Raw genomic sequence first — 27,475 nt, forward strand, 5'->3', positions numbered from 1 at the left:
AAAAATTACTTGAAAGTGAGGAGTAAAGGGTGTGTGTGCGCAAATCATTTCTTCATACAGTTTTTACATATTTACAAAATGCCAGGCACACTTCTGAACAAAGAAAACAATCTAAACAGTCCAGTTCCTCAAGGGATTTACATTTTAATGGAAGATGGGAATGTAATGTACACAGATAGGTAGCTATAAAATACATTAAAAATAAACACTAAGGCATTGGAAGAAGTGAGGCATAAATGTCTATGTCAGAACAATTAATGAATGACGCTTCCAACTTTAACATTTTCTCTCACACTTCTGCCATTGTCCCATTATCTTTTTTAACAATAAAACTCAGCAGCCTAGAGATGCAATCCAGAGGAAGCCAGTGGATCAAGCCTCCTTTAGCTCTGTAAATGCATGAGGACGTCTGCGTCAGTACGTTATTTCGCGTGCGTGCCTGTGCGCGCGCGCTAGTCTCTTGCTCCCTCCTTCTTTCTTTGAAGTCTTCTGAGAGCGATACTTCCTGGTCCTCTGCTGACGTGCCCCCACGTGTGCGCGCATGCCTCCAGGTCCTTCTCGCTCTAGCGTCCTTTCAGGCGGAAGCGGAAGTCTGAATGACTAAGGTGGCTGTGTGTGAGTAAGGAAGCAACAGTCCCAGGATTACAGATGGCCGCCCTCGCCCCTTTACCCGCACTGCCACCGCAGTTTAAGAGCCTCCAGCATCATCTGAGGACAGCGCAGGAACATGATAAACGGGACCCCGTGGTGGCCTACTACTGTGAGTCCCTCTCGTCTGTTACCTCCTTGCCTGGGTTTCACTGCTCAGTACCTGGACACACCTCTCCCTCTCTAGCTGCCCCGCCCCAATAAGTGGCAGTTCCTGTGCAAGCATCTCACCCCTCTTCCCGCCCCAGACCCTCCCCAGAAACCTGACCAATAATGCCTTGGCCCAAGTTAACTGGCCACTGTCACTAGCAAGGCCTCTTTTCTTAGAGTTCTAGTTCTTGCCTGGCTATTGCTTCTTCTGACTTGGGGCCAGATCTTATTTGTTTATCCCTTTATAGACATTATTAGTTTGTAAACCCCAGAACTATCCCTTTTGTAGGGGATGTAGAATATTTCTACCAAAGAGAAACACGCAGATATGCATATACATACATATATACATGCACGTGTACTTATGCATGTGTGTATATATTGTCATATACGTGTTTACATTATATATGTATAGGAATGTGTGTGTTCAAACTGTAGATATACCTAACATTTTAAAGCTCCACAGCAGATAATCCACAATTGGTATAATCTATATGTGAATAATTCGTATACAGTGAATAAGTTTATTCAAGTAGCTCACTAAGGGTTTGTTCCAAATATAGCTAATTTTTGTAATATGTGTCATTGAAGGTTTACATAAAGATTAACATTTTCATTTAGAACTATTACAGTGAATGAAATAACTCCTATAATTTGTGTTAAGTTACTTTTTTTTAACATGCTGTAAATACCCACTTTAAAATAAATAACATGATAGAACTCTAAACCTTCTAGGAAGGATAGTGGTTTCTTTTTTTAATTATATTTTTCAGACAACAAGAATGTTATATTCTGTACTATTTATTTTTATCAAAAATGATTAACTTAAATGATTGCTTTCTCAAACTAGAGAAAACTTGTGAACTGAAAAGGCTTGCTAGATCTACCACAGATTCTCAGATGTTCATTTCATTAATGGATTTAACAAATTCTTCATTAATTTTATTGTACTTCTTACAATCTATTCAGGGGAAAATTGAAACAGGAGGAAGTAGATTTGTGATTTAATACAGTGACTGAATATAAAAGCTGTGTGTAAATCTTGGATAAAGTGAATTTTAGAGAGGAAGAAAATTATGGAACTTTGTGACATGATAGAAGTAGTAAGTAAAAAGCCATAGTGTGAACTATCTCCCCTCTTGTATTCCCTCCGCCTCCACAAGAAAAAGGGATGGTTAAGTCTGTTCCAAGGGACACATTGTATTGTACATGTGTTTACTATGGTTTCTTAAAGCTATTTTAAGGCAACTTGTGTTTATTATCTTTTGCCTGACTAATGAGGAAAGTTAAATAGGAGCATGTAGACTCTGCAGGTTTTAATACCCAGGTTTTATTCTCACAAAGTTTCAACCAGTGGGGAACAGTAACAAGAAAACTATTTGAGTGCCTTCTAAATTCCCTTTCTTATACTAGATTTATGGGTCTCTTGTTTGAAATTCATAGCATCAACTTATACTACCCTCTTGCTGTTTATCACTTCCACCTTTCTTGATACTTTTAAGTACCATTACTGATGGTTTTTTTCTCTTTCTCTTGTCATCTGATAACTTCTCATTTCAACATTTGTTGAAGAACTATCAGCACCCTAACAGATTCCTTGCTGTTCTCAACTTCTTCCACCCCATGTCAACCATCTATCTAGAACCTTGACCTTGTATCCATTTGCACTGATCTACTTCCAACTACAACTTTTTTTTTTTTTTAAACCCTTGTACTTCAGTGTATTGTCTCATAGGTGGAAGAGTGGTAAGGGGTGGGCAATGGGGGTCAAGTGACTTGCCCAGGGTCACACAGCTGGGAAGTGGCTGAGGCCGGGTTTGAACCTAGGACCTCCTGTCTCTAGGCCTGACTCTCACTCCACTGAGCTACCCAGCTGCCCTACAACTTTTTAACAAATGTATCTTCCAACTTATTGCTGACCCATATTAACACTCCTAGTCTTTAACTCTTCTCATTTTATCTATTCCTTAGCTTCATTCTAGATATCTGGGATTCTATGGTCAACCATTTCATTTGTAAAATTTCAGACTTTCTTACTTCCTTGACTTTATATAAGCTGGAATCCAGCCCTTCATTGTTTACTTTTTCTGTTCCTGCCTTCAGTTAATTATACTAGCTTTTCTAGAGAAAGTCACAGGACCATACCAACTTGACTCAATGCTTATTCATACTAATATTATCATATTCTCTATACAGGTCATGCCCAACCTTTTTCATTTTCCTTAATCACAAATCCAGTATTATCTTTTGCTTTTAGTAAGTAATCCTGCCTCCTGTTTTTCTGAGAAAGTTGAAATTGTCTGAGTTCTCTTCATGTATATTCCTCTCTACTGTAAAATAGCTCTAGATCCATGCCATTCTCTTTTGAGCAGAAAAGCTGATATTCTGAGAAAAAAAATAGTTTGGTTATTGTAGGAAGGATTAATTGAATCTTTCTGTCAGTTCCCAGAGGAAGAGGCAGCTTGCTTTATTGAGTCTCAACTCTTCCCTTTCAAAACCTTAATCATCTTCAACTATTCCTTCTTACTCATCCTTTCAGGCCTTACCATTCAGTTCCTCAGTTCACTCACTGACCTGATCTACTTCTCCACTCTACCTCAGCTTTACTCAAAATACCCTTTATCTTGTCATCACGCACAAATAAACCACATCTATATTCTAAAATTCTAAAATCATCTTAATTAATCTATTAACTCTCCATCCTCTCTCTCCTTCCGTTATGAAACCTCATATCCCTTCGAAACCATAACTAAATCCCTCAACTTCTACCTCAGTTCACCTCAGGCATATAATCCTACACACACCGTTCTTTCTCTTTTCCACATCTTAAGAGCCCTTAGTGAATCAGTTCAACTTTGTGTGGTCTTCTTCTTGAGTCCCTGGCCCCCTTATCATATTATCAGTTGCATTCTGCGAACCTCAGCCCAAGATGACTCCCATTTTCACTGAGTTCACTTCAGATTTATGTTACGCAGCCTTAACTGGGCCCTTATCACTTTTAGGCAATCGTTCTACTCGTATCAGTTTACTGTCCCATTCTCTGCAGCAATATTTCCAAATATTTTCGTCCAGTTTCTTCTCAGTCTTCTCATATTCCTTTTCACCTCACTTTCTTAGCTGAGAATCTTTGTCTCATATTTTACAGAAAAAATAAGGCCATTCACCATGAGTACCCTCTTCTCCTCTCTTCCTCTTATCTCATCACTGCTGATTTCTTGCATGCTTCTTCACATCTGTCCTACTTCTTACCAAGACAAACCTCTCTCCTGAGCCTCCTATTCAATGAGAGTTAAGTAACTTACACAGGGTCACACAGCTAGGAAGTGTCTGAGGCAAGATGTGAACCTAGGACCTCCTATCTCTAGAACTGGCTCTCAATCCACTGAGCCACCTAGTGGCCCCCTTCTCAATCTTTTCTTAACCCTTAGAGTTAGGCTTCAGGCCTCATGATTATAATCAAATTTGCTCTCTCCAAAATTACCAAATGTTCTCTTGTCAAATCCAATGACTTATTCCCAGTTCTCTTTCTTCTTGACCTCTCTGTAGCCTTTGACCCTGTTGATCCAAATCATCTTCTCTTTTATGCCCTGTTCTTTGCCTTGGTTCACAAAACCAACCAGAACACTCTTTCCTTCTCAATCTTTTCCTAGATCCTGTTCTAGATCATGTCCTTAAGTCTTAGGTATCCCATCTTAGGCCCTGTTCTCATTTCCCTCTGGAACCTTGCTTGGTGAATTTGTCAGCTCTTGTGGATTTCAGTATATCTCTGCTGATGATTCTCAAATGCACTTATCCTTCCCTAAACTATGCCGACCTGCAGTTTCACATCTCCAACTACTTTCAGACATCTTGAATTTGAAATCTGAAACTCAACATATTCAAAGTAGTATTCATTATCTTTCCCCCCAAACTCCTGCCCCTCTAAACTTCTCTATTACTATAGAGGGCACCACCATCTTCCCAGTCCCTTAGGCAACTGATTGGATATGGTAGGGTGAGAAATAGTTGAGGATGACACCTAGGTTGCTAAGGACTATCAATTTCATGTTTTCATCATCTCTTGAATAAACCTCTTTCTCTCCTCTGACACTGTCATCACTGGTGTAGGCCCTCATCACCTTACGCCTGGACTATGGCAGTCCCCTCATATTCCCAAGAAAGAAGAAGACTGACAAGGAGGGAGGGGGGCACAGCTATATGGCTTCGTGGATTGAGAGTCAGGCTTAGAGATGGGAGGATTTGGATTCAAATCTGGCCTCAGAAGCTTCCTAACTTTGTGACCCTGGGTAAATCACTTATTCCCCATTGCCTAGCCCTTACCACTCTCCTGCTTTGTAATCCACACACAGTACTGAGTCTGAGATGGAAGGTAAGGGCTTTTAAAAAAGAAGAAGAAGAATGACAAAGAAAAGTTTTGATTGAGGAACAGGACAAAAGTCTGATTGCAAACATTTTTGGGGAAAGTGTCTTAGAAAATGTAGAAGATTCAGATTACACATTCGAAATGCTTAGTAGCATTCTATTAAGGTTTATAGATTTTCAAGAAGGACTAGCACTTCTGGTGTTCATCCACCTTTGGTGTCCACCTGGCACTCAACTCTCACCTGTGGCTCCGAGAAGCTGTAGCATGCCCAGCAACCATACTTTAGTAAACCTTGGCAGGTGGATTAAACCAGATTGAGGATGCCTGACAGACCACAAACATGATGAGTTAGGGCAGGGGTCGGCAACCTTTTTGGCTGTGAGAGCCATAAACACCACATTTTTTAAAATGTAATTTTGTGAGAGCCATACAGTGCTCACAGTGCGCGCTCCTGTAACAGAGCCTGAAAAAATTTGACTATGGCTCCTGCAGAAAGAGCCATATCTGGTCCTCAAAAGAACCAGATATGGCTCTAGAGCCATACGTTGCCGACTCCTGATTTAGGGGGATGTCTACCCAAGCATGTGAAGACTTCCTTGGCAGATTGGGCAGGTGAGAACAGTTTGTTCCACCAGTCATGAAGGTAGCTGAAGCAGGAATTGTGGAGCTCTTAGAGCTTGTTCAGATGCCAAGGTGTTTTCCACTGCATCCCTGAGCCATCCCCAGTTGTCCTGACATTTGTCTTATGACTGGACTAACTCTGGGAAAGTTAGAAAGGCTGACTTTTTTGTGTAGCTCTGCCTCACTTAAATCCATTCATGCACAAGTCAGGACATTGCCCCATGAGGTCATAAAAAACAGGCAACAACAATATTCTATTATCAAAACTATTCTTTGTCTTCATCCTTCTCATCCTTTCTTCAGCTTTTAACACAGTTAATATTCTCCTTCTGGGACAATATCTCCACCTTTGATATTAATTATATCACTTTTTCTTCTCCTGTGACCAGTTCTTTTCAGTTTACCTTGCTAGCTTCTTACCAGTTTACTTATTCTTTATGGTAGCCTGACAGTTGGCCTACCTGCCTCAAATTTCTCCCCACTTTAATCCATCCTCCATTCAGCTACCAAAATGATTTTCCTAAAATACAGATCTGACCATGTCACTTCCTAGTCAATGAATTTTATATTTCTTCTAAAATCAAATGCAAAATCCTCAAACATTCAAAGTTTTTCCTAACTTCCCCTACCTTAACAGTGTTCTCACATTCCACTCCCTGCCACATATTCTTTGATCGACTGATATTGGCCTCTTTGCTGTTCCACAAGTAAGACACTATATCTCTTAGCTCCAAGCATTTTTTTCTGGTTCTTCTTTTTGCCTAGAATACTCTCCTTTTCCTTATTTTCTCTCTGGCATCCTTTAAGTTCCAACTAAAAACACATCTTTTATAGGAAGCCTTTCTTACTTTTAATTCTACTGCCTTCCTTCTGTTAATGATTATCTATTTATTTAATATGTAACTTGTTTGTACATATTTACTTGCTTGTTATCTGTCCCATTAGTTGTGAGCTCCAGAGGGCAGGTATTGTGTTTTGCCTTGCCCGAGAACCTATTCTCCCAACCAGTCAACAATTATCTTTCTTCTCTTAAATCTTATAAAACATTTTGTTTTGCAAGTCTGATTCTTTTATCAGAGAGTATTTTGCATTATATGCTTATATATACTCCATATCCCCTTAATATACCATAAGCTCAATCATAATATAAACTAGTTATCTAAATGGATTTTGCCTAGCGCCTAGCAAAATGTTCTATTCATAGGCTATATTTAACACATTATTTTTTTGTTTTAACTTGATTTACTCATCTATATATCTTTGTTCGTAATATTTCCTTCTTTACAAGTAGCCTTCCTTGTTCTATCCTATTTATTCTTCACCTCTCTCTGCCTTAAAAGTTATACCTAACCATTCCATCCAACAATAAGTTTCTTCTTACTCTGAATTCCTGTTACAATTATGTGTATCACTTGTGAACATTTATCATTCATGAACTACTTTGTATTGTTATATTTTATTGTGTATGTGTGATTATATGTCTTATCCTTCCATCTAGATTGAAAACTCCTAGGAAAAGAACTTAGGACTTTTATTTTTATTATCTTTACCGTCTTATGCATAGTACATAGGGAGTGTATTATCTGCTGACTATTGCCTATAGGATATAGGATCTTAGAGGTAAAGGCTCTTCGGAAGCCTTATCTTTATGCCTTATAGTTTATAAATGAGGAAGCTTATCCCAAGAGATATGAAATGACTTTTTCCCAAGTTACACAAGTACTAAGTGACAGAGAGTTAAATCTGAATACAGGTATTATTTCCAATGTACTATGTACCTCTCTTTTGAATTCCAGACTGTTTCCCCTTCACTGTAAGACTCTACCTTTGTATTTCACTACTGCCTCACTTTTACCTTAAGGTCAGTTTGGCTAAAATTAGTATTTTGTTCCTTCTTCCACCTTCACAAAAAATCTTCCTTTTTCAGTTTCCCTGTTTTTATTAATGTCACCACCACTTCCCCAGTAACTCAAGTTTAAAATCTTGGTGCCATCATTCATTTTGGTATCTCTCATTTTCTATAGTAGAATCACCATATTAAAAAGCTTTTCTTCAAAGTGACCTCTCAGATACCTTCCTTCTTCCATTTCCATAGCCAACAGAAATTTCAAGGACCTTCTAACCTCAATATGAGCTTATTGTAATAATTTCCCATTTCTGCCATCTCTAATTTATTCCTTTTACGATATTCGTTTACCTTTTATTTTATTTACTGAATAGATCTTTGACTATTCTACATACTCTCATCTTCTGTTGAAAATATTTTGTTGTTAATATTTTTCTATAAACTTATCATAGAAGATCTATATTCTTAGTGGAAAGCAGGGAGGCTTTTCTCTAGATCTTTTAACATTGTACTTGTGAATCATGTTCTGGCTTCTCAGTACCTCACTAATCATATATTTCTTTGATGTACTTTATATCACTTTGTATGTATAAATTATTGTTGCCAGTGTTATGCTTATTCTCCTTATATTCACCATGCCATTTCTCCTTTGCCCTTTATGTTCCAAGTAATTTTGACACTACGGAAATTTTAGTGGTTCTTCCTTCACAGCAATATAAAATCATCAGACCTACTATTCCTACTAAAAAGATGAGGGTTGGGGCAGCTGGGTAGCTCAGTGGAGTGAGAGTCAGGCCTAGAGACAGGAGGTCCTAGGTTCAAACTTGGCCTCAGCCACTTCCCAGCTGTGTGACCCTGGGCAAGTCACTTGACCCCCATTGCCCACCCTTACCAATCTTCTACCTATGAGACAATACACCGAAGTACAAGGGTTTAAAAAAAAAAAAAGATGAGGGTTTTATGTTGGAGAACAGTTCCATTCACATCATTGAAAATGTTGTGCATGTTCCCAAGTACTTCTGGGACCAGATATCTGGATTATCTGTCCAGGATCTATTTACTAATACATTATCCCAGTATTTTATCTTAGAGCTTGAGCAATAACTGTTCTTCATCCTCTTGGTTTTTACTTTCAGGATTGTTAGGCTAATATCTTTTAATTAAATACATATAAGCAGCACATTGTCATTCTTATGGAATAGGCTAAACCCTGGAATGTTCTTTACCATACCTCAGAGACTTCTTCATTTTAGAAGCTCACTTCAGCCCTAGAATACATCCCTGTGGCCTTTACTTCTGGTTGTATGATCCCCACACCCCAAGAACTTCACTTAATGAGAGCATCCAGGTAAATTATGTCTTAATCTCCAGACTGCACTCTGATCTTTCTGTTCATAATCATATTCTCAGTGATTATGATTGTGCCTAGTATATAGTAAACACTTTTATAAATACTTGTAGACTGAGTAGAATATCTTCAATATTTTGCTGTGTTTGTAGGGAATACTTTCATTTGGCCTCTGCACTGGAATGTAGAGTTCTCAAAAATGGAAAACATGAATTCCTTTGTTGATTAGCACACATTTCCCTTCACATCATTACTTGAATAATAATTTTTAAAAGTATATTAAGGAAGGAATAATAAGACTGAATCTATTATCCAGGACCATTTAGTTTTTTTCTTTGCTTTCTTCATCTGTTTATTTTCTCTTCCCACTTTCTCCTTCTTTTTCTTTTTATCTTTTTGCCTTGCTCAAGTTTTCAGGCTGTTAGAGGAAAACATTGGCATTACCAGCCTAGGTGGTATCTAGGGCTACATTGATTTTTACTTTTTCTATTTAACTAATTTTTAGAGAGCTATATGGCAAGATGTCCCAAAATATTGTAATGCAGGGTTGCAGCAAAAGCTCTTGCTTTTGCAGACCAACTATAGCAGCCCTGACAGTTGGAAAGAACAGAATGTTGACCCGGGCCTCACAGCAAAACTGTTGGAGCCTGGGAGTATAAATATTCCTGCAGAACCAACTGAGAGCCCTTTTGCTTTGGGAGCTTTTGGGGCTTTGCCTGATTTCCCTTGACCTCTCCTTTGACATCCTGCTATTCCCTGGATTTCCCCATTGGGCCCTGAGAGGAGGGTATTTTGGTGGGTAGATATCATGGGATTTAGCTTCTGTAGGCAGGCAGGGACAACCCAAATCAAACCATCTCTTCATCTGATAATCTGCTGAACTTTATTACCTCAGGGCAATGAAATTATCCTTGACTGAGGAAGCCAGCCTCCCTCAGTCTGACCCCCTCTTCTCTGACCCTTCCCCAGCACCAGCTTCTCCCCTAGCCTGCAATTACCAGGCCTCAATCCCTTTTCTCTCAGCTTACCCTTGGCATTAATAAACCACTTTGGCTTTTATACAAAGAGCTTCTGGTGAATCATTGTACTCACTAGTAGGGCAAAGGCTGAAGAAGAAAGGGAATAACTTTTCTTTATTTCTTGAGGGCTAAACCAGGCATTCATCTTGGGCAGGAAGTGGCCAGCTTTCACTTCCTGTAGGTTGGGATTTGTTTTCCAGAATGGAGGGGCTCTTTACTCTTCCCCTCAAGGGAGCTTAGAATAACAGCAGGTGGCTGAATAAAACCTTCAGCCAGACCCATACACTCTCTGGCTAATCCTATTCATTTTATATTGTAGAGATAGCCTCCCTGCCTGGAGACCCAGCTGATATAACCCAGTGTCCTCAAGTACAAGCCTATTGATCAGCAGCCCTTCATATACTTCCTTTTTATTCCATAACAATATCCCAGTTGGATGGATGTAAATATGATCTGAATGCTATTACATGTGGTCCTTCATGCAAGTTTGCACTTACTGGCCAATCAAACTCAGCCCCATGACAGTTCCAAACTTAGAGAGTTAACTCCTCTAGTGAAGGAGCTGTGATATCTAGCTCAGATGGTGCAGTAACAGAATGGAAGTCAAATTCGATGGTTTTTGGTTTTATTTCTGAAAATATGAATACATTTAAAATGTCTTTTATTTTTTAAAAAACTATTAAAAATAGAAACATGATACTGTTTTATTCTTTATTTGAATATCCATTAAATTTTTTTGAAAACAGTAATGCAAATGTCATTATCAGGATATTTGTACATATTATGTCACTGTTTTATATATATCTACTTGGCTTTACACCAGCAGTCAGAGAAATAATTTCTAGAAATATCATGTTTTTCTATGTCTCAAGAATATTTCCTAGTTCCTTTTAATTTTTAAATTGATTAGAGAACCATGTTACATAAGCAGCAGATTTTGAGGACTAAACCTATATAAGTATAGTTATCTGTTGTATTAAAATAAAATTTAAAATTAATCTGACACATAGTTATATTTCTAAGACCATTAAAACTGGAAGAAACTGTATGAGTTATTTCTCCTAACCACTATAGATAATAAAATAGAAGTAAAAGGACAGATTTAATGATATATCAGATAAGTATTGTGCTATGCAAAAGTAAATATATATGATAAGTAATAAGTTTAAATATTTTGTTATTTTTACATTAGCTAAAACAAATTGTGGATTAAGATAGGGGTTTTGACAGAATAAGAGAGAAGCATTTAATAATTTTAGTTTTAATGAGCATATAGTAGAGTTGTTAATTAATATTATCCCTTTAAGCCAGAGAAAAGAAAACTTCTAGCAACTTTTAACAATTAACTATTTAGTTTAATTAAAATAGAGATAGTAAAAGAATATAGTAAAATGAATATAGTAAAGGAAGGAAATATAGGAAAGAGCTAGAGAAATAAATTTCCTAATATCTAACTAGCTATCCTATAACTATTTGTAACTGACTATAATTACTATCCAAAACTGCCTATATTTTTCTATAACTGCCTATAACCATCTCTAATAACAACCAACCCACAAAGTTCCAACCCGATCCAGCCCAATCAAAACCAACCCAATCCATGTTTAATCCAACCCCAATTTAGGTCTGTCAACAAAGACTAGCCATCTTCCAAAAAGTTCAAGGAAGGGAAAAAAAAGTCTAATAGCCCAAACCAAAAACCAAAAACCCAAAAGGCAAAAAGCCCTCTCAGTAAGCTCAGACCTGCCTTTACATTCTGGCAATAAAACACCAACCACCAACTAATCACCAACCTGCACCACCAGCAACCAACCCCCAATGACCAACTCACACCCAGCAGCCAACTTACCTGCAACTACCAGCCCTGTCAGCAATAGACCTGTCAGCAACTGACACTGTGCCCCTTTTATACCTCCCTCTATCTCACTTCCTGTCTCTATGATTCCTCCTTCCTGTCTCTATGGTTTCTACTTCCTGTCACTGCTGATTAATCAATCCCTACACATCTTTGTCCCCCATTAAACTAAAAAAGAATAAAGAATTCATTTTTACAAAACTAAGCATCTGAAAGGGAAGGGAAAACTGAGCAACTACTTCCAAGGTGATGCTGAAAATAACATTTACAAGTTTCAGGCTATTATAAGGTAATTTCTTCATTCTGTCCCCATCTACTGGTTTATTCCCTGCTTCCTACAGACATGCCTTAGTCTTCCTCATTTTTAAAAAAAAATACTCACTAAACACTACCATCCTGTCAAGCTAACTACTCTTCCTTTTCTCAGCCAAACTCCTAAGTGAAACAGTTTCTTCTTCCCCTTCCCTCTATTTCCAATGGTCTCAGTCCTAATCCATACGTAGTTTGACTTCTAACTTCATCACTCCAATAAAACTGTACTGTCAAAAAAAGTGATCTCTTAATTGTCAAATCCATTTGTCTTTTCTCAGTCTTCATTCTTTTTAACTTTTCTATAACATTTGACACTGTTAATCATCTTTTCCTGGATACTTGCTCATCTCTGTATTTTTGTAACACTCTCAGTTTTCTTCCTACATATGTGACAGTTTCTTTTGTTTCATTTGTGTGGTTATCCAAATCATGTCTAATTGTCAGTGTACCCTAATGCTGTATCCTAGGACTTTTCACTCTTTAGTCTCCCATTTGTTGACATCAGCAACTCTCTTGGTTTTTAATGATTATTTCTATGAAAGTAACTACCAGTTTTATATGGTCAGTCTTAATGCAGATATCATGTCTATTACTCTATCATCAGCTGCTTATTAAATTTTTCAAACTGGATGTCACATAGGCACCTCAAACTTAACATGTCTAAAACAGACCATTATTTTTTCACCTAAACCCACTTCTCTTCTGAACTTCTCTATTACTGTTAGGTATACTACCTCTTTCTAGTCACTATGGCTCACAGCCAAGGTGTCACCATCGACTCCTTACTCTTACCTCATATTTCCTGATAATTGTCTTGTCTTGTCATTTCTACTTCCACAACCTCCCTTACATCATCACCTTCTCTCCATTCATAAAACCACCATCTTAGTAGAGTCACTATGTCATTTCTGAACTATTGCAGTAGCCTGTTTGATCATCTTATCTCAGACTTTTCTACTCCATTCTGGCCTCTATGTAGTTGTCAAAGTGATTTTTCTAAAGCTCAAATCTGACTTCTGTCCATTAAACTCTACTGGCTTCCTATCATTCCCGTGGGAGCAAATATAAAGCATCCCATTCAAAATCCTTCAAACATGGTCTCAGCCTTTTCAGTTTCACACTCTAAGTGTTTTATTCAGACCTGACTTCAATGATTCCCCACACCTGCACTTTATCTCCCATTTTACTGTCTAAATATTGGTTGACCCCAAAGCCCAGAATGTACTCCTCTAATTTCCTTTCAGTGATCAGCTCACTACTCTACATCAAGTACTTCTACCTTCTACATGAAACCATTCTTGATATTCTACTCCCAGAATAATTTTGCATTCATTTTGTTATACATATTGCATATACTCATTTGTGTATGTGTTATCCTGATCAAATCTAAACTTGAGGGCAAGAGCTATTTCACTTTTGTTTTTGTTTCCCCAGGGACTTACAGTATTTGTAATATAATAGATCCTTAAAGATGATGGTTTTTAGGTGCTTTGACATTTGTTTCTTCTGTTTGAATATTTCAGTGAATTTTTGATCTCATCAATGTAGATATTCCTCCTCCAGTGGTGACAGTCACAACCCATCTTTACCTTGTCATCATGTGCTACTCTTGTTCATGTTGTGTCATAACTCTTAGGAGATGGTGGGAATGAAGGAAGATTGGGGGAGTCTAGTGTTCTAGAGATGTTTCTTTAGGTATTTTAACATTACTTGGGTGCCAGTGTAACATTAGGGATCTAATGCCTTGGTCTTGGAGTATTCACAGAACAACTCCTTTTCTATTTATCTACTTATATCAAGGTATAAAATATATTTGGATGAAAAATCACCTCGGACTATCAAAATATTTTGGATGTCAAATCATCAGCCATCTATTAAGCTCTTGTTATGTGCTAAGATTGAGCTAAGTGCTAAAAAACTGATTTCTAAAGTTAATTTGTAAGACAGCTATTTTAATTCAGATTAAAACACATATTTATTGAATATGTTATGTTTAAGACATTGTGACTCTTGAAGGAACTCTTCCTCTCCTTGAGAAAAGGTAAAGAAATTATGATATAAATGGTGGTTATATTTCTAGATGATCCTACAAAAGTCCCATTGGCCTGTAATATAGATGAAGTATTTTTAATACAAGTTATGCATTCCTCATACTTGTAAATAGGTAATCTAAGTAACCTGAGATTCTCTGAGCCCTGATTTACATGTTTAGGTCATAAATTAGGGACTGTATATTTAATTGTTGTAATAAATTTCTTTTTATTTTATCTATACTCAATAGATTCATATCAGATTTGGGGTTAGAAGTGACCTTAGGAGGACACTTATTCCAAAGCTTTCATTTTATATATGAAGGAAGCTGAGGCCCAGAGAGATTAAGTGACTCAGTAGTTTCCTGTATAAGAAGTTTTCATATATATGTATATATATGCAAATATATGTTTATATACATCTTTTATATATATGAGAGATGAGAAGATAATAGGATTTTAGAGTTCTAAAGGACATAAGAGATCATCTAATACAAAATCCTTATTTTCTAGATAAGGAATACTGAGGTCCAAGTAGGAAAGGTCATATAGTAAGTGGCAGAACTAGAATTCAAATATGGCCTTTTGGTTCCAAATTCATTGTCTTTCCATTATATGGAAGTTAAGTAAGATTTAATTTTGTTGTTACTGACCCTTTCTTATTTTTCACTCTTCCACCTTCCAACATTGAAGAGCTGGTAGTAAGTGACATACCTAGGATTGTAACCCAAGTATTCTCAATCAAAATCCACCACTGTGCTTATTCCACATTTGCTCTCTGTGGGTCAGTCATGCCATGCTGTTTTTTAACATCTTGTTTGAAGCAAAAGGAGTTTAGTAGAAAGAAGACTTAGTTTGAGGATTTAAAGAGCTTCACTTAAAATACTCAGCTTCTTACCATCCATGTAACTTAACAAAATAACCTTTCAGGACATAATTTCTCTTTTAGAAAATTAGGAAATAAAACTAGTTTAGATTTTTGTCCATTGTAGTTCCATATCTTGTCCATTTATAGACACTGAAAGCAAACCTATATGACATGTAGATTTCTGGAGAATCTGAGAAGTAGTGACTAACGAGCCTCAAAATTAATGGAGTTGACTGTCCTCTTCACAGGGGATGTTTCTCTGGGACCTGAATTGAAAGCAAAGAACTGTGTATGGAGTTGTTGTTGTTGGATTTGCTTGTTTTTCAAAAAGAAAAAAAAAAACATTATCACGGATCTTCCAGAAACGAAAAGTATTTTGGAGACTTAGGTGTTTCTTAATTTTGTGATAAATTATATAAGTGTTTAAAACCTTGACTTACTGTTCTTTTGCTTTAAAAAATCCTCTAGGGGGCAGCAGTGTAACAATAAAGGACTTTGGAGGAATTTGTATAAACATCCAAATTAACAACATAGTCTCTGTTTGACTTTTTTTACAACTGCTGAATGATTAGCTATAGTTTATTCAGTTTGGCTGTGCTATAATATAGGATGTATCTCCAAGTATATTTTTATTATAATTTTTTTAAATATAGAGCATTTTCAATGGTTACATGATTCATTATTTTTCCCACTTCTCTAACCTTCCCCCTCCTGGAGATGACAAGCAATTTCACTGGGTTATACGTGTATCATTGTTATTCATATTTGCAATAGAGTGATCTTTTAACATCAAAACCCTAATCCTATCCCCGTCAAACTATGTGACCAATCATATATTTTTCTTCTGCGTTTCTGTTCCCACAGTTCTTTCTCTGGATGTGAATAGTGTTCTTTCTCATAAGTTCCTCTGGATTGTCCTGGGTCATTGCATTGCTGCTAGTAGAAAAGTCTATTCCATTCGCTACACAATGCATCAGTCTCTGTGTACAATGTTCTCCTGATTCTGCTCCTTTTTCTCTGCATCAATTCCTGAGGGTCTTTTCCAGGTCATATGGAATTCTTCCAGTTCATTATTCTTTTCAGCACAATAATATTCCGTTATCATCAGATACCAGTTTGTTCAGCCATTCCCCCAATTGATGGACAACCCCTAATTTTCTAGTTTTTTACCCACCACAAAGAGCACAGCCATAAATATTTTTGTATAAGTCTTTTCCTTATAATCTCTTTGGGGTACAAATCCAGCAGTGGTATGGCTGGATCAAAGGGCAAGCATTCTTTTAAAGCCCTTTGTGCATAATTCCAAATTGCCCTCCAGAATGGTTGGATTAATTCACAAGTCCACCACTTGTGTATTAGTGTCCCAATTTTGCCATATCTCCTCCAACATTTATTACTTTCCTTTGCTGCCATATTGGCTAGTCTTTTGGGTATAAGGTGATACCTCAGGGTTGTTTTTATTTGCATTTCTCTAATCAGAAGGGATTTAGAACATTTTTTCACATGCATAATGATAGTTTTGATTTCTTCATGTGAAAATTGCCTTTTCATATCCCTTGATTATTGGTCTATTGGGGAATGGCTTAATTTATCATAAATTTGACTTAGTTGCTTATATATTTGGGAAAATCAACCATTTCACAGAGTTTTGTTATAAAAATGTTTTCAGTTAATTGCTTTCCTATTTTGATTACATTGGTTTTGTTCAAAACCTTTTTAATTTGATACAATGAAAATCATTCATTTTTCATTTTGTAATGTTCTCTATCTATTACTTGGTCTTAAATTCCTTCCTTTCCCAAAGATCTGACAGGCATACTATTCTATGTTCATCTAATTCATTTATGATTTCATTCTTTATACTTAGGTCATTTACCCATTTTGACTTTATCTTGGTGTGAGTATAAGATGTTGATTTAGACCTGATTTTGCTCATACTATTCTCTAATTTTCCCAGCAGTTTTTTTTTTTTTAGGTTTTAAATGTAAGAACAAACTTTTATTTCCTTTTAGTAAGTTATAAGTATATTCGATGGGTGACTTTAATAAAATTCAAAAGGGATAATTTAAGAGAACAATATCAATAGCTGTCTATAGATTGTAAAAGTCAACTGTTGACTGGTATATATTTTATCATCATGATCCTATCTTATATAAGGATAAAAATTAATAAAGGCTGCTATAATAATATAAATTAGTATTTTAATTAAAGCCATTTTGATAGATAAAGTCATTAGACCACGCGCTTGTAAGAATTCAAAATTGCCGCCCCAGTCATTATTACCTCTTCCTCAGTCTGCTGGGCAAGAGGCCACTCCCTCCTAACCCAGGAAATTTAAACTCTTTTCTGCGTGGAGACTTAGGCATCCCCACGCCCAAAGAACCGGAACCAGAAACCCGTTGGACCACGGGAAATGTAGTTTGATAATTTCCCCGTGTCCATAGAAAATATATATACTTTTAGATGGTATCTCCCAAATTTCACTTTTACAATTCCCCGTGAGGTCCGGCAAAAAAAAGGTTAGTACTTTTTCTTCTCTGTAACTGTAAAAATAGACTTCTAAAATTTTCAGGAATTTGGGGATAAAAGAAATAGATGAACAAATGGTTTAAATTAGCTGCATTGACAAAAACCAATTCGGGGGCTGTCCCCTATTGGTATAACAGTGTACAATTAAAACAATACATACAACTCAATTTCAACTCCCCATAGTTCAATCAACTGCACCCCAAAGTTCAAAATTTTGTCTTCATGGTACAGTGAAGGCTTTTCAGACATCTTCGTGGTGTCTTTAGCAAACAAGTTCCTCGTCTGGATTCTGGGGAGATGGTAGGATCCTTATCCTGAAATTATTCTCAAAAGAATTTAAACTTTACATTATAGATTACAAAACATACATTTTCTTCTAAGATTTTATACAATTCCCCGTGAAATTACTCCTAAAAGAGTTAAATATACATATATTTTTACATTATCGAATTTTAAAAAACTTAACAGATATCCCCGTGAGGTAAATCTTAAACACACCTTTTTTCTAAAAAAGGGTACCACAGGTCAGCTAAGGATGGCAAAATACAAAGAATAAAATTCAAGAAAAAAGAAGAAAAAATTAACTTGTGAATGAAATGTAAAATGTGCAAAAATCTGGGTAAAATAAACTTAGACCTTTGAATGAAGGCCTAATTAAAGTGAATTCAGCAGTGTGCAATTACCCATTCAGGGCCAGGACTTAAGGAAAATGTCTCTCTCAGATCTGGCTTTTTCTATCAGCTTTTCAGGGAAGTGAGCCAAATAAATAACCAATCTTAGGTGCTTTCTAGGAATCTAAGTTGAGGGGACCCATGTCCTCTAAAGTTTTAGAAAAGACTGGGACTCCAGGACTCAAACCCCAATTTCCAAGCCCTAAAGTATTGGCATAGAACTGCTGCAATTATGCAGATCTTAGTCAGTCAGGTCTCTGACCATGTGCTTTCTTTAGCACTATTAACGGCTTTCATATTCCCTTTTCATAGAATCAGACAGAAAGGCATTTAATCACAGTCCTATAGGCTCAGGTATTTGCTGTAGAATCAGAAAAAGGATAAATAATGATTATATATGTACTTCCAGTACAAGATGAGAAAAAGGAAAAATCAATTGCTCTCATTAGAAAAATGTTTTAAAAAATCAAAAAAAAAATATATATATATATATAGCTTAGAACTAGAAGGGTTATGTTACCGAAAATGAGATTCTCTGTGAGAGAAAGTGGGTTTACAAAATAGCAGATTCACAATGCACATTCAGATAGAGTACCATAATTTCCAATGGCACATTTTAAAACAATGATGTTTAAAATCATTTACTTGTTACAACTTTTAATCTTGGCTAAGAGTTTCTCAACAAATTCTGTTATTGCTTCCATAGCAAAACATGATATTTAAAAAAAAGAAACTTTCTGGTCTAAATTATCCTCAGATAAGAATATACAGGAGCTCCTTGGCTTCCTGTTTTAAAAAATCCTGGGTAGGAAATGCTTCTATCCATTTAAAGCAATAATTTCTCTTATAATAAAATATATAAAAGCTTATCCTTTAAGACAACAATTCTTAAGGATTTAAAGTAAAAGTTAAAAAAATACCTCTTGTAAAATTACAAGGTAATATTCAAAGCATGGAAACTTTCAGGGTTCTTTGCAATTACTAAGACAGAGTAAATTTTAAAAGACATGTGCTCTTATAAATACAGTATACATAAGGCAAGTTACAACATAAAAATGTGTAGGAAATATAATGTGAGTAAAAGTTCAAAGTTCTGAGCAGGTATGGGGGTGAATATTTCTTCCCCTGAGTTCAGTTTTTAATCACAAGCAAGTCTGAATAGGTCACTCAGCCCCATTAAGGGTAAACGCTAGTTGCTAGGTCCAGACGCTAGCGTCCACTTGGGCTCGGGGTTAGTGGAGAAAAGCTCAGGAAAATACCCACGTGTAGAGTCTGGGTTGCCTAATTTAGGTCTTTAGAGAAACACGTGGAAGGCTAGAATGCAGGCCATTACCAAGCCAAGAGAGGGGGTAACTGGGACAATACCAAATCCTAAGGAGCAGTGGTGGAACTCTCTGAAGATCTTGCCAAAAGCGGCAGGTCATCGCTGTTGGGGCTCGGGGTTCTGGAACTAGCAGCACCATTGAGTCAGGATCGGAGATCACAGGCACTGGGAGGCTTGCAGGCTTTCGGCACGGCAGGAATGGAGCTCAGGTCTCGGCGGAGGCACACTGGCTGGGCACCGGCATTTTAGCGTCTCCAAGGGCCACCAGGCCCAGGGCATTAAGCAAAATAATTCATAGCCCAACAGCCATTAAAGCCATTGTCTCTCTTCCCAGTAAAACAGCCTTTAGGCTGGGGAAAATCGGGAGAGGACTGGGCGAGGAAAAAGATCGCTTCTGAGACTCTGGGTCCCAGAGCCACATGGCTTCCTCTTAGACTATCTAGAAAATTGAAAGTTCGTATTACTCCTGTGTGGTTGCCATAATTATTATGATAAAAAATGATAAAGGCTGATGTAAATATATATATTAGTATTTTAATTAAAGCCATTTTGATAAAGTCATTAGACCACGCGCTTGTAAGAATTCAAAATTGCCGCCCCAGTCATTATTACCTCTTCCTCAGTCTGCTGGCCAAGAGGCCACTCCCTCCTAACCCAGGAGATTTAAACTCTTTTCTGCGTGGAGACTTAGGCATCCCCACGCCCAAAGAACCGGAACCAGAAACCCGTTGGACCACGGGAAATGTAGTTTGATAATTTCCCCGTGTCCATAGAAAATATATATACTTTTAGATGACATCTCCCAAATTTCACTTTTACACTTATTACCTCCAAATTGATCTCTCTGTCTCAGATATCTCCACTTTCTTTCTTTTTTTTTTTTTTTTTTGGTCTTAATATCTTTTTTTTTTTTAGAAAAATTTTCCATGGCTACAGGATTCTTGTTTTTACTTTCCCCTTCACCGCCCCACCCATATCCAACACACATTTCCACTGGTTTAAAATGTGTGATCAATCAAGACTTATTTACATATTATTGATAGTTGCATTGGTGTGGTCTTTTCCAGTCTACATCCCCAACCATGCCCGCATCAACTCATGTGTTCAAGTGGTTCTTTTTCTTCTGTGTTTCCACTCCTGTAGTTCTTCCTCTGAATTTAGGTAGCATTCTTTCCCCTAAATCCCTCAGAATTGTCCTGGGTCATTGCATTGCTGCAAGTACAGAAGTCCAGTACATTCGATTTTACCATAATGTATCAGTCTCTGTATACAATGTTCTTCTGGCTTTGCTCCTTTCACTCTGCATCAATTATTGAAGGTCTTTCCAGTTCACATGGAATTCCTCCACTTTATTATTCCTTTGAGCACAATAGTATTCCCTCACCAACACATACTACAATTTGTTTACTTCCTCAATTGAAAGGCATCCCTTTATTTTCCAGTTTTTTGCCACCACCAAAAGCGCAGCTATAAATATTTTCGTACGTCTGTTTATCTATGATCTCTTTGGGGTACAAACCTAGCAATTCTATGGCTGGATCAAAAGTCAGGTAGTCTTTTAGAGCTCTTTGGGCATAGTTCCAAATTGCCATACAGAATGGTTGGATCTGTTCACAATTCCACCAGCAATGCATTAATGTCCCAGTTTTGCCACATCCCCTCCAACATTCATTACTCTCCCTTTTCTAATTTTAGCCAATCTGCTAGGTGTGAGGTGATACCTCAGAGTTGTTTTGATTTGCATTTCTCTAATTATTAGAGATTTAGAACACTTTCTCATGTGTTTATTGATAGTTTTTTTTTTCTTTATCTGAAAATTGCCTATTAGTGTCCCTTACTTATTTATCAATTGGGGAATGGCTTGATATTTTATACAATTGATTTATTAGTTCCTTGTATATTTGAGTAATTAGACCTCTCTCAGAGTTTTTTGTTATAAAGATTTTTTCCCAGTTTGTTGTTTCTCTTCTGATTTTGGTTGCATTGTTTCTGTTTGTACATAAGCTTTTTAATTTAATATAATCAAAATTGTTTATTTTACATTATGTAATTTTTTCTAACTCTTGCTTGGTTTTATAATTTTCTCTTTCCCATAGATCTGACAGGTACACTATTCTATGTTTACCTAATTTTCTTATAGTTTCCTTCTTTATATTCAAGTCATTCACCCATTCTGAATTTATCTTGGTGTAGGGTGTGAGATGTTGATCTCTCCCCTATTGTTTTCCCAACAGCTTTTGTAAATAGTGGATTATTTTCCCCAAAATTGGGCTCTTTGGGTTTATCATAGACAGTCTTGCTGATGTCACTTACCCCTCGTCTATTCTACTGATCCTCCCTTCTGTCTCTTAGCCAGTACCAAATTGTTTTGATGACCGCTGCTTTATAGTATAGTTTAATATCTGGTACTGCTAGGCCACCTTCCTTCATGTTTTTTTTTTTTTTTTTTCACTCTTTCCCTTGATATTCTTGATCTTTTTTTTCCTTCCAAATGAACTTTGTTATAGGTTTTTCTAATTCAGTAAAAAAGTTTTTTGGTAGTTTGATAGATATGTCACTAAATAGGTAAATTAATTTGGTCATTTTTATTATGTTAGCTCATCCTACCCATGAACAATCAATGTTTTTTCCAGTTGTTTAGATCTAGTTTTAATAGTCTGGAAAGTGTTTTGTAGTTGTGTTTGTATAGTTCCTATGTTTGTTTTGGTAGATAGATTCCTAAGTATTTTATATTGTCTAGGGTGATTTTAAATGATGTTTCTCTTTCTACCTCTTGCTGCTGTGATGTGTTGAAAATATATAGAAATGCTGATGATTTATGTGCATTTATTTTGTATCCTTCAACTTCGCTAAAGTTGTCAATCATTCCTATTAACTTTTTAGTTGATTCTCTAAGATTTTTTAAGTAGACCATCATATCATCTGCAAAGACGGGTAGCTTAGTCTCCTCATTGCCCATTTTAATACCTTCAGTTTCTTATTCTTCTCTAATTGCTACTGCTAGTGTTTCTCGTACAATTAAATAATAGACGTGATAGTGGGCATCCTTCTTTCACTCCTGATCTTATTGGGAATGCTTCTAATTTATCCCTGTTCCAGATGATGTTTGTTATTGGTTTTAGATATATACCATTTATTGTTTTTAGGAAAGCCCCTTCTATTCCTATACTTTCTAGTGTTTTCAGTAGGAATAGGTGGTGTATTTTGTCAAAGGCTTTTTCAGCATCTATTGAGATAATCATGTGATTTTTGTTGGTTTGCTTGTTGATGTGGTCAATTATATGAATGATTTTCCTAATGTTGAACCATCCTTGCATTCCTGGTATAAATCCCACCTGATCATAATGAATAACCCTTGTGATCAATTGCTGGAGTCTTTTTACTAGTATTCTGTTTAAGATTTTTGCATCTATGTTCAAAGAGATTGGTCTTTAGTTTTCTTTCTCTGTTTTTGTTCTACCTGGCTTTGGGATCAGTACCATATTTGTGTCATAAAAGGAGTTTGATAGAACTCCTTTCCTTATTATGTCAACTAGTTTGTATAGTATTGGGATTAATTGTTCTTTGAAGGTTTGATAGCATTCACTTGTGAATCAATCTGTTGCTGGGAATTTTTTTCTTAGGGAGTTCTTTGATGGTTTGTTCAATTTCTTTTTTCTGGTATGGGATTATTTAAATATTCTATTTCTTCTACTGTTAATCTAGGCAATTTATATTTTTGTAAATATTCATCCATATCACCTAGATTGCTTTATTTATTGCCGTATAATTGGGCAAAATAGTTTTTAATGATTTCCTTAATTTCCTCTTCATTAGAGGTGAGGTCTCCCTTTTCATCTTTGATACAGTTAATTTGGTTTTATTCTTTCCTTTTTTTTTTAATTATATTGACCAGTACTTTGTCTATTTTATCTGTTTTTTCAAAATATCAGCTTCTATATTGAGTTCTTATATATTGAATTCTATAAATTCAATAGTTCTTTTCCTTTTGATTTTACTAATTTCTCCCTTGATTTTCAGTATTTCAAATTTAGTTTTCATCTGGGGATTTTTAATTTGTTCTCATTCTAGTTTTTTTGATTTGTATGCCCAGTTCATTGATCTTTGTCCTCCCTAATTTGTTAATATATGCACTGAAGGATATAAATTTCCCCCTGAGTATTGCTTTAGCTACATCCCACAGATTTTGGTAGGATGTCTCATCATTGTCATTCTCTTCAATGAAATTATTAATTGTTTCTATGATAGCTGATTTTGGAGAATGATATTATTTAATTTCCAATTAATTTTTAATTTGCCTATCCATGTGCCTTTTTTTTTTTTTTACCCTTGAACTTCAGTGTATTGTCTCATAGGTGGAAGATTGGTAAGGGTGGGCAATGGGGGTCAAGTGACTTGCCCAGGGTCACACAGCTGGGAAGTGGCTGAGGCTGGGTTTGAACCTAGGACCTCCTGTCTCTAGGCCTGACTCTCACTCCACTGAGCTACCTAGCTGCCCCATGCCTTTATTATTTTATTATATTATGATCTGAAATGGTTACATTTATTATTTCTGCTCTTTTGCATTTGTTTGCCATGTTTCTATGCCCTAGTACATGGTCAATCTTTGTGAATATACCATGTGCAACTGAAAAGAAGGTGTATTCATTTTTCTCCACATACCTATTAACTCTAATTTTTCTAGGATTTCATTCCTCTCTCTTATCTCTTTCTTATATATTTTTTCATGAAGTGCACATGCAAATCAAAAAACTAGAAAGGGAACAAATTAAAAATCCCCATTTAAAAACTAATGTAGAGATTATAAAAATCAGAGGAGTAATCAATAAAATTGAAAGAAAACTGTTGAATTAATAAAAGTACTGTTGAATTAATAAGTAAGGCTAGAAGCTTTACTTTGAAAAAATAAAATTGACAAAGTAAAAGTCAATCTAATTAAAAAAAGGAAAGAAGAAAACCAAATTATCAGTATCAAAGATGAAAAGGAAGACCTCACCTGTAATGAAGAGGAAATCAAGGCAATCATTAAAAACTATTTTGCCCAATAATATGGCAATAAATATGGATGAATATTTAAAAAAATATAAATTGCCTACATTAACAGCAGAAGAAATAGAATACTTAAATAATCCCATTTCATAAAAAGAAATTGAACAAGCCAGCAAAGAACTCCGTAAGAAAAAATTCCCAGGACCAGATGCATTCAAAAGTGAATTCTATCAAACCTTCAAAGAACAACTAATCCCAATTCTGTACAAACTATTTGACATAATAAGCAAAGAAGGAGTTCTACCAAACTCCTTTTATGACACAAATATTGTACTAATTCCAAAGCCATGTATATCAAAAACAGAGAAAGAAAACTACAGACCACTTCCTTAATGAACATAGATGCAAAAATCTTAAATAAAATACTAGCAAAAGGACTCCAGCAAGTGATCACAAGGGTTATTCATTATGATCAGGTGGGTTTTATACCAGAAATGCAAGGATGGTTCAATATTAGGAAAACCATTCACATAGTTGACCATATCAACAAGCAAATGAACAAAAATCACATGATTATCTCAACAAATGCTGAAAAAGCCTTTGACAAAATACACCACCTATTCCTACTGAAAACACTAGAAAGTATATGAATAGAAGGGCCTTTCCTAATAATAATAAATGGTATATATATAAAATGTATGTGGGTGAGAATTGATGGTAAATGGGTAGATATCTAGCCTACCCCTTTGTTAGCTTTCAATGTGCCAGATTACCTAATCACTCACTGACACCCTAGGGAAGATCTATGAGGGAATAAACTCAAAAAAGTTCCCAAACTAGCAAAGCTATAGTGGAGATTTTGAAGGAAGGTGTTGGGGATCAGTTGTAACTCTTAATGGGTTAGATCCCACCCTCAGAGCCAGCACTATGGAAACAAGCCTCCCCACTCCTAAGTTCTAGTAGCTTTATCCCTTAAGATGGAATCCAGTAAATGGTCTTCCCCCCAGCCACAAGATGAATCACCTCCACCCTCAATGTAACTATTCCAGATTTCTAAGTATCAACAATCAGGGGTTTATTAATGGATAAACCAAATTTAGGGTACAGGGAAAAAAGGTTTAGAAGAATAAAGGAAGAAGGGAAAGGATGAACTACTCTATCAACTATGTCTTCTCCCCTTAGAGAGCAGCTCCGGACTTCTTCTGTGGCTTGGTCATAGTAGCTAACTCTCTTTCCCCCTACAGTATCCCATCCAATATTAATTTTTTCTTAAGATTTAAATATTTTATTTTTTTAGAAAAATTTTCCATGGTTACATGATTCATGTTTTTACTTTCCCCTTTATCCCCCACCCCCAATATTCAAAGCACATTTCCACGGGTTTTAACATGTGTCATCAATCAAGACTTATTTACATATTATTGTCCTATCCAATATTTCTAGCTAATATATCACAGGGAAGTAACAGGATCAATGGGTTCAGGCAGGATCAGGGAAAGGATCCCCCCTCATTCAAAGCAGCTCCTCCCCCCAGAAGTTTGGCATCTCTGGCCAAATTGGAGAATGGCTATTCAGTGTCTTTGTTGGTATTAGTGCTCTCCCTGATTAGTCTCTCATACAGGAAAGCCAAATTCTCTCAGGATTCACCCCACAAAACCAGAACCTCCCAACCAAAGAATCAACCCCCCAGCTCCTCCGGTCAGGAGAGAAGTGGTGAAATGAGGGTTGAAAAACTCCTCTTCCTGAGGGCCCCTCCAGAACAGAAGTCTCTCAGAGTTCCATAGAGTTGGCTTCCAGTCCCTTCCAAGATGAGTGCTTAGTGATCCTTGATTTACTTCAATTCCATACTTAGAGATTCCCTGGTTTTTTTCTTGTGGACTGTCCACTGGAGGGTCCATGTATGTTTCATCTAATCTACTTATTTGTTCCCTTTCTATTCATGATTCCTCCCCCGCCCCGAAAATTTAAAAAAAATACTACATTTATCTAATCCTATATTAATGCTATTCTTTCTATACTTTGCTAAGGTAGGCTAGGAAAATTGGGAAGGGAAAGGAAGGGAATATATGGTTCCAATACATATTTCTCACATGTGAAACAATTTTGCAACAATCAGTGGACTTTTCCTAATGAATATAATACCAAAGTTTTGCAACATAACAATTCCTATACTTAACAATTCTTTAGCTAGTTTTATGTCTAAGCTTATTAAACAATATCCTTAACTTATTTCTACTTAGCTACTTGGCTCTATTTTTAATGCGATAACAATAAAATTAATGTTTCTCTTTTATGTTTAACTAGTACTTTACCTATGTTTTGCCTATTTATGTCTTAAATACAATACTATTTTATATCAAAGGTTAATGGACTAGTATTGCTACTGTCTTTTTAAAAATATTCTTAACCCTATGTTCTTATTCTCTCCCTGATTCTTTTTCTTGAATTTTAAATTTTCCCTATCTATCTCTGTCCCTGTGTCTATTTTCCTAATTATTTCTACTACTATGAGTATGTTTAGTAGTTACATTGTTTGGAAGTATTTATAGCCTACTCTAAGGTTTCCATCTATAATACAGTTATTCACAAGATTTTTAAACTATGTACATCTTTTTTGCAATCTGCATTCCAGTCTTAACCAGATATAAAGCTTTTCAGCTTCATACTTGACTAAGACCTTCCTGAGTTGCTAATCACATTTATGTGCATTCTTATACGTGTGTGTGTGTGTGTATACAATCCAGTCTTTTGACACTTGCTTATTTATGCACAGTGTTGGCTAGTTGTCAGTTTGTGTTGGGTTTCATGTCCTTTTTCATGTAGTGTGGATGCATATACTTACCTTTTCTTCACTTTCCAGTTGTCTAGCTTCTTTGATGAGTTTTATGTAGTGTGAATGCAA

General features: G+C 36.2%; 1 protein-coding gene across 2 annotated transcripts in view; it reads left to right on the top strand.

The window, feature by feature from the left end:
• Nucleotides 1-634: 634 nt before the first annotated feature.
• VTA1 (vesicle trafficking 1) overlaps nucleotides 635-27,475 on the top strand; it is a 105,577-nt gene continuing 78,736 nt past the window's right edge. For both annotated transcript variants that reach the window (XM_044677193.1, XM_044677194.1), the window contains exon 1: nucleotides 635-760. In XM_044677193.1, the coding sequence (XP_044533128.1) occupies nucleotides 649-760 (112 nt within the window). In that variant the 5' untranslated portion in view covers nucleotides 635-648. The remainder of the gene's footprint in view (nucleotides 761-27,475) is intronic.

Source organism: Gracilinanus agilis, chromosome 4 (assembly GCF_016433145.1).
Source record: "Gracilinanus agilis isolate LMUSP501 chromosome 4, AgileGrace, whole genome shotgun sequence".
NCBI classification, from domain to species: domain Eukaryota; kingdom Metazoa; phylum Chordata; class Mammalia; order Didelphimorphia; family Didelphidae; genus Gracilinanus; species Gracilinanus agilis.